Source organism: Mycetomoellerius zeteki, unplaced genomic scaffold (genome assembly GCF_001594055.1).
Source record: "Mycetomoellerius zeteki isolate Tzet28-1 unplaced genomic scaffold, Tzet1.0 scaffold25, whole genome shotgun sequence".
Taxonomy (NCBI): domain Eukaryota; kingdom Metazoa; phylum Arthropoda; class Insecta; order Hymenoptera; family Formicidae; genus Mycetomoellerius; species Mycetomoellerius zeteki.
In genome coordinates this window covers 1,355-9,459 of record NW_017257227.1, presented here as the reverse complement: position 1 = coordinate 9,459, position 8,105 = coordinate 1,355, and the positions used below count along the sequence as shown (strand labels likewise).

General features: G+C 34.3%; 3 protein-coding genes across 5 annotated transcripts; 2 read left to right on the top strand and 1 right to left on the bottom strand.

The window, feature by feature from the left end:
* Positions 1-1,495: 1,495 nt before the first annotated feature.
* MED9 (mediator complex subunit 9) lies at positions 1,496-3,189 on the top strand. 2 transcript variants are annotated; one of them, XM_018449846.1, is made up of 3 exons: positions 1,496-1,612; positions 2,833-2,938; positions 3,026-3,189. In XM_018449846.1, exons 1-3 carry the CDS (start codon positions 1,509-1,511, stop codon positions 3,164-3,166), a joined length of 351 nt encoding a protein of 116 aa, XP_018305348.1. In that variant the 5' UTR covers positions 1,496-1,508; the 3' UTR covers positions 3,167-3,189. The 2 variants fall into 2 exon arrangements, with proteins under 2 accessions (XP_018305348.1, XP_018305347.1); XM_018449845.1 differs by having other exon boundaries at positions 1,496-1,651.
* A 7-nt stretch (positions 3,190-3,196) lies between these two features.
* On the top strand, positions 3,197-3,503 carry LOC108723837 (uncharacterized protein NCBP2-AS2 homolog). Its single transcript, XM_018449847.1, has one exon. The coding sequence runs from the start codon at positions 3,213-3,215 to the stop codon at positions 3,447-3,449; it is 237 nt and encodes a 78-aa protein (XP_018305349.1). The 5' UTR covers positions 3,197-3,212; the 3' UTR covers positions 3,450-3,503.
* Positions 3,504-4,191: 688 nt separating this feature from the next.
* Positions 4,192-7,557, bottom strand: GTPBP1 (GTP-binding protein 1). Of its 2 annotated transcripts, none has more exons than XM_018449843.1 (10): positions 7,198-7,557; positions 6,993-7,104; positions 6,710-6,890; positions 6,448-6,626; positions 6,216-6,368; positions 5,829-6,078; positions 5,583-5,727; positions 5,184-5,502; positions 4,831-5,106; positions 4,192-4,662 (listed from the first exon to the last, which is right to left on the bottom strand). In XM_018449843.1, exons 1-10 carry the CDS (start codon positions 7,291-7,293, stop codon positions 4,457-4,459), a joined length of 1,917 nt encoding a protein of 638 aa, XP_018305345.1. In that variant the 5' UTR covers positions 7,294-7,557; the 3' UTR covers positions 4,192-4,456. The 2 variants fall into 2 exon arrangements, with proteins under 2 accessions (XP_018305345.1, XP_018305346.1); XM_018449844.1 differs by having other exon boundaries at positions 4,192-4,666; positions 4,835-5,106.
* Positions 7,558-8,105: the final 548 nt, after the last annotated feature.

Genomic DNA, 8,105 nt, shown 5'->3' with positions numbered 1-8,105 from the left:
ATTGTGTCTTGGGCTTTACGGACGCAATACCTAGTAACTTTTGCAGACATCCGGTGCGGATTACGGATTAGGGTGCCGTCACGTACAGCCCGTAATCCATAATCCGCACTGGATGTCTGCAAAAATTACTAGGTATTGCGTCCGTAACGTTACGTGTGTTTTACCTCCTTGTGTCCCATAGAGCCGTAATCTCGTGAATTTCCGTAAAAATTACTAGTTATTACCAGTAATGCTTTTCCTAATTTTATCTATTTAACTAAATTTGACGATTTAATTAAACTTTTGTTATAATCAAAACATATTCTGTAATTTTCTTAAAATAAATACTCTCTAAATCTCTAAAATAAAATAAAAAAATGAACAGTATAACTTCTTAAACAAAAATTACATTTACACACGTCCGCATTTTGCGGCGACAGAAGGAGCATGTAAGCACGCAACGCAATTGCACTCCGATGTCAAACAAAAATAAACGTGCCATAACCTACCTTTAATTTATAAATAGTGATTAATTTGTTTGACAACAATTTTGAAATTAGAAGTGCATAATGAATCTTTGATATATGTTATTAGTGGAAATACAACAAATGGTCTATTTTCTGACGTGCACTAGACTGCACTAGAACTCTCTTTTCACGTAGTTGCGGATTACGTGAGAAATATCTGCCGTACATACGCAATCTCTAGATGCTTTTGCGAGCATCCGGTGCGGATTACGGATTGCGGACTGTATGTGACGGCACCCTTATGCCCGTGTCACACTACGCATTGGAGACTGAGGATTGCGAATTGAGAATTAAAATTCAGCCAATTAGAACGAAACGGATTAAACTTAAAATTACCTGATTGGTCGAATTCTAATCCTTAATTCGCAATCCTCAATCTCCAATGCGTAGTGTGACACGGGCATTATGGGCGGTATTCATAGTCCGTTCTTTTAAGCCCGTCTTAAGTAATGGCTGCGTTCAGCAGAACGTTTGTTTTGCAACTGTTGTAAGTTTCCTTCGCGCTAATTGGATCATACTTTTAGATCTAGAAGAATGGTCCTATCTCAGCAGACAATCATAAAACGGTTGCAAAACTGTTGAGTCTGCTGAACGCAGCCATTGTCTTAAGATGCTAATGCAGCCCTTTCATTGGCTGATGACATCTTAAGCCTGTACTTAAGACAGTCTCAAATATAATGCGGGGTCTACAATAGAAGTCGTAGCAGTCGTAGGGTTTTAAGTCGTCGAAAATTGACCAATCACAGTCGAATATGAGAAGAATAATCAACTATGATTGATCAATTTTCTACGATTTAAGACCCTACGACCGTTACGATTTCTATCGTAGACCCCGCATAAGAATCGACTATGAATACCAACCTATTATGCTGGCTGTATGTGACCGCACCCTAAGTGCAAAAATATTTGGGGATTTCATTGAAACGCGAACAGACCTAGTACTAAAAATCTATAGTGCACGTAACGTAAACTATAGATTTTCAGTCATAGCTCATATTCATAATGGAGTCGGTGGAATTGTCAGAGGACATTTCACTGAGGACACAGTTCACTGTCGACAATTTAGACATAGAAATATTGCCGCTTATTTACGAGATTATTCGCAGGTACATATTCCTCATGATCTTATTCATTTTTATGTTCAGGTGAGTCGTTAATTCCAAGACAATTACGTAACCTAAAACCGATCGAAATCAAAATTTTCTTAACGTTTTTGTAAAAGGCATTTTTTTTTTTTTTTTTTTGAGAACAGCTGATATGCTATCGATGTTTCTTTAATTGTTTTTCATGTGTTGCTGTCGCGTTTTTATTTAAGTTATATCGCATGAACATAAATCTGCAAACGCTTACCGTCTTATTTCCAAATAGTTGAGCCTTTAAAGACAGATTTTGAGCAAAATTGCTATCTGGTGGCAAAAAGGCATTAAATTTCACACAGTATAATGTTGATCACACAGTATAATCCGATAATGTCGATAAATTGCCACCAGAAATATGACGAGACCTGTTGACTTGCTATGCAAGCAGATTGATAGCAAAAATCAAGCAGGATTGCAGCCTCTACTTGTTTCTGCTGCTAGTCTCTCGTTAGATTACCCGTATATGCAGAGTCTGCTCGATTTCTATCATCAATCTGTATCTTGATTCTATAATTCTTAATGACAATTCGGTATTGTTATGTTGTTCTGCAGTTCTTTTATCATATACAGTGGATGCATCCTAGGCTGCGTTCCGTTTCACACATGATGCACATGATGCACCTTTTATCCTTGTTAGTTCACCGAATGTTAAACAAGGATAAATGATGCATTATGCACATCATGCGTGAAACAGAACACAGCCCTACTTAACATTGGCAACACCTGCTTATTTCATTCTTGTCATAAAATATTAAACAAGGATGAGATAATATACTCAAGTATTATGAACGTTAAGTGGAATGTAGTCCAATATCTGCATAACAATATAACGATTCTGTAACTGAACTGTCGTTAAGTTACAGAATTGAACTACTGATATATTTAACACGCCAACAATCTCTGTTGATAAATCCTGAGCTTAATGCAAACATAGATTGTAGTAGAATCTGATTGAATTTGCTGTAAATTGCTAACATTTTGAGTTGATACCTAAGTCAAGTAAAAGAATGAATTTTTAGGAATTGTATCAAAATTCTGAGAAATTTGTTCAAGTATTTCAGGAACATTTTTTGTACAATTGTGTACAATTGGTAGAAATACTATTGGATCGTTAGTCAAACATGGATGTGTGCAAATATTTATATTTTTGACATATCGACATAAGTGCTGCTAGTTATAATTTTTAGCATTGAGAAAGATCCACATGACACTTCGCAAAAGGCAAAAGAGTCTCAAGATACCAGTCACAAAATCCTAGAGTTACAGAAGAAGTTAGACTCTGCAAGATCCCAGGTAAAAGCTGTATCATTCTTCTGTATGGATGTGTTAAAAAATATCCTGGCATTTTTCGTACATATGACAGTTGTTTTTTTTTTCTAGATTAAAAGATTACCAGGGATAGAGTACAGTAAGGAGGAACAATTGCAAAAGCTCGAGACTTTGCGCAAACAATTGAGATTGAAGCGTGAACTTCTATTGAAATATCGTAATACATGTACATTTGAAATACCAAAAGTGTAAACGCGCATGTGCACGTTTGCGAGGATAAAGAAAAATAACTTTGAGGATGCCTCTAAGAGTTCTTTTCCGGTACTTATCCAACAATGAAAAGTTGATTAAAAGATTAGCAGAATCCAAACCAATGAGACAAACTGCACAATTTGTAGTATACATACTAATTAGAGCAGGTATGATTAGTGGATCACGTCCTATCTCTGGTCCAAAAGACTTTATCAAACAGCTGAAAGATATTGCTGACCAATTGAAGCGACAATTAGAAGAAAAAAATAAATTTAAGAAATAATCTATGATAGATATTTTATGTCAAACTTTACATCCTAGTTCCTGTATTTAGATTGCATAAAATCGTTAAATAATTTTTATAAAGGATAATAAAACATGTAAAATTCTGTATTTAATAAAACGAAAGTTTTATTTAATACATTTCTGATCACAATATTTTAGCAACATGTACAATTGATAATAAATAAGTGCTCAGTTATGTAGGAATGATGTCTAAATTTATGAAGGACATATATCTTCTTTCTGCGGTATGTATGAATAATTATTAGGAAATAGATGTTTAATATAATGGAAAATTTTCATTTTATACTTGAAATACAGTATGATACGTCTCTGCTCGAAGTTCCAAAATATATTGAATGACGTGTAAATGAGATTATATATTCTTTTCATAAAATTATTATAGAAGATATATTATTACAATGTACACAACATTGGCAACAATATTTCAAGTTTTATCTTCAAATTCTAAGAGTTGATAAAAGAAGTTTGTATACTCTTTTGTACAAGTGTAAGTGGTATAGTGCATCCATATACACATTACGTATGAAGTCATGTATTGTGTATTTCCTGATTTTATTTGTATGTATAGTATCGATACGCGTATGCCTTTTACAAAAATAATATAATTTATAAATACCGAGATATTTTATATTTTGTCGCGTTAAAAGAATATCTTTTTAATATGATTAAAATAGTCGAGACACGAAAAATTATACTGTAATAAATTTATATAGCACGTATTTTAATAAATTTATAATAGGTTTCTACACAATATCTATAAAGTGCAAGTTTTTATATCAGGAGAAAAAAAATTGTTTCAGAGTACAATAATTTCGTATCTCGTGGATCACATTTTTAGAAACTTAAGATGCGTTCCGAATTACGCACAAAGCGCATAATGCATCATTTGTTGTTCATTGAAGAATAAAGAAAGATAAAATGATACCTCATACTCATGCGTAATTCGGAACACACCTTTATACGTAGTAGAAAGCTATAAGAACATTAATTATATGCGTTCTTTGTACACTGCTCTTTCACTTTTGCAGGAGGGTTCTGCTCTGTTAAAGGCTGAATATTGTTGATAGCATTATGAGATCGTCCTCTTCGACCTCTACTTTTCTTATTCTGATTCAATCCAGATTTCTGCAGTACATTTTCTTGTTTAGCTGTTTGTGCTTCAATCATCGAATCAGTTTCGGTCATTTCCAGTGTCTAAAAAAAGAAAAATTATTACGTTTATTCATTATCGTATTTTTAGTTCTCATTAATAAAAATAGTAAAAGTTTTTACATGGTTGAATTTAAAAGAATAATACATAATAATAATAATAATAATAATGATTATCTTAATTTTGTCACATTAAAAATATCGCGTATATACCTGTACGTTTGCATTCTGCCGACTCTGTGACGTTTTATTCGGTTTACTAATTCTAGACGCTTGTGTAGTTATATTATTCGAATGCTGTATAAGTTTCACTACATTTCCTACTGCTTTAGTACGACCCTCTCTAAACACCATTCTCTGTCCAGGTTTTATGTACTCGGGATGTTTGATAAATCTAAAGTGTACCAAGGCTTTGTCGCCTGTTCTCAGACAATCCTGAGACATTGACAATATAGAAGCAGTTTGTCTTATACTACCGCAATGTACTGTTAATAATAATAATTTTTGTAATAAAAAAGTAATTTATATGATAAGGATATAACAATCGTATTCTAATAATTACCCATTGCTTGATAACGGGAACTGATTGTTGTAGGATGATGCAGCACCAAAATTTCGCCTTCAAATTCCCAACAGGCCTGTGGATTAAGTGCAGGTGCGACCATTACCATACCTTTGCGAATATGCGACCGTTTAATCTTTTTCAGAGCAAAACTAGCCGTTTGTCCACCTCTCACTTCGCGAACAGGCATCCTCTTTCGATGGATGCTTTTCACGGTTATAGGTGTAAAACGACCCAGTGGATCAGGTCCTAATAGCAACGTATCATTTAGCTTTATGATACCTTTTAAAGTTGTACCAGACACTACTGTACCAACTCCCTATAATTTTTCATTTATTCTCACAACATTTTTGTGCATTCGAGAAAAAAAGATTTATATATGTAATATTATATACGTACTGGTACAGAATATGTATCATCTATTTGAAACTCAGCAGGTTCATCATCATGACTAGTAATTCTCGCAGTCAATAAGTTGAGAAACATCTTAAGAAGATTTAGATGTTCGCCGGACACGTTGGATACTTGAAATATTGGACATAATCTGTATGAAATATTGTAATATTTTATGAATATTTTAGTATACGAAGTTTACTTTTCTCCTTTTTTTTTTAGTAGAATTCTTACGATATATTACGAACTAACCGTTCTGAGACAAAGTTAGTAGCGCTAACTACAACATCATCAGGCGTCTTCACTGTAACCGGGACTTTCCTGCAACCAGGAGATTTCAAAATTCTTATTAGCAGTTTCAAATTTTCTTGCAGAACATTCGGCGGGCACATATCGATTTTCGTCACGACAACGAATACCGGTACAGATAACGCTAAAGCAAGTCCTAAATGTTCTTTGGTCATCCCTACAATACCGGCATTTGCTCCGATCATTAACATACCTGGAATAATATTTGTATCAAAATCACAGGGCTCTTTTAAATTACATAATTGCAAATGACACCGCGAATAAAAGAAATATATTCGTTAGATATTTTCTTTTCCGGATTTTATAGTTATAACAACAATACATTTTTACCAAAATCTGGAGCGTGTCCCGTCATTCCAAAAACAGTCGTCTTCAAATATCTCTCGTGACCAGCGAGATCGATAAATGTAATTACTTTAGAGGATTTTTCACAAATCTTCACCCAATCCAACGAACCATGCTCAGGTTTATTAACTACATTACCTGCGAGTATATAATGATACTACAGTAAAAGAAGAATAATCACATAATGTACTACAGAGAGTCAAGATCCAACACTCACCAACACTATCAAATCCAAGTATGTCATTTCCAACAGAGCTAGTACGTCCTGTTTCAGCCTCATGTTTATGGCGAAATAATTTTTGACGTGCCAATCCTCGTCCATTGTCAAGTTCACCATGAGTCAGAACACCTAATAGAGTCGATTTACCAGCATCCACATTACCGACCACAGCAACCCTATAAATAGTAGTTACTCGTTCGAAGCTATAAATTATAGACTGTAGAACGGCGATCCAAAAATTACATCATTAAATAAAAACCTGATCTCTAAGAAATCTTGTCGATCTAGACGTCTTCTCACTAGATACTGTCCCGTTAGACCATGATCTGCCTTACTTTGACGTAGAAGCACACAATCTGCTTCCAATGTTGCAGCGAGAGACTGTAAAGTGGCAACCGATGCTTCATACTCGTCCTCCTTTAATCCATCCTCGGATCCATCTGCGTATCGCATAGATAATAAGTTATATATATATATATATATATATATATTGAGTAATAATTATAATTTCTTTTTCTTTAACATCTTTTTTCAGTACTGACCTTCAGCGATACCAATGTCAAAAATCGTTTCGCTACCTCCATCCTGTATCCTTTCTTTCAGCCTTTTCAATAATAATTCATACTGATCTTCAGATGGACTGACCAAGATAGTCTAAAATTTACATTAATCTACATTCTTATAAAATACTGTAAAACAACATCTTAGAAGAGACATAATTTAGAATAATTAAACATCTCGATATACCTTGCCTCTAATACTAGAGTAATCTACAGTTGGAATAGATCCATGTTCCTTCTCTGGCAAATGAGCAATGGTTTGCGATATGACAGTACCCGACATAATGTATCCCGCAATGATACGCTCAGTAAATACAACTTTCTATTCTTCCTTGCAACAGTTTGTTTTAATTATCTATCGTTCTTGTATACAAGCATCAGACATCTTCCAGTATTTAAATCTAAACCTTTTTCCATAGACTGCTAGTACTTGCATGTACATAACTGTGGCACTTGAAATTTCGTTTACACCCTCGGGTGACATTCGACACTCAAATATTCTGATTCATTTTCATCTGTAATAACATGATATAGATAACATACATTCTTGAACAGCTGATGAGAGACGAGGATTCGAACCAAATGATTCACACGAGTGGATTCAGTGCCTCATTCGATGTAATACAATCGCTAAAAGAGATTACATTATTTTGATCAAAAAATTCCTCTATCAAAAATCATAATGAGAAATCGAGAAGAACATACGTATAGAAAAAAAAGAAAGTAATTTACTACCTGGTTAGAAAACTTAAAAAGTAGATGCATGCATGCGAATGTATGCATATATCACCTACACCGTAGCAAGTATACTTATCGGCCATGCTGTGAGCTTATCTACCAAGTAAACAGATTGTGTAACTTCAATCAAGTGACAACATATTGAGTGCTATTCATTTAGTGACATAAGTCAACAGAAACATCATTCTATCTTTTTTGACATTCAGAGAGTAGCAAAGATGGAAAGATACTTATATCAACTTACGTTACCAAATGGAAACCACCTAAGCCGCATTCGGAAACGTTACCCGAGAGCCTCCACTGGCCTTCACATATCGTTTTACCCTCTTTGCTCATCCAACGTTAAAAGGATAAGAC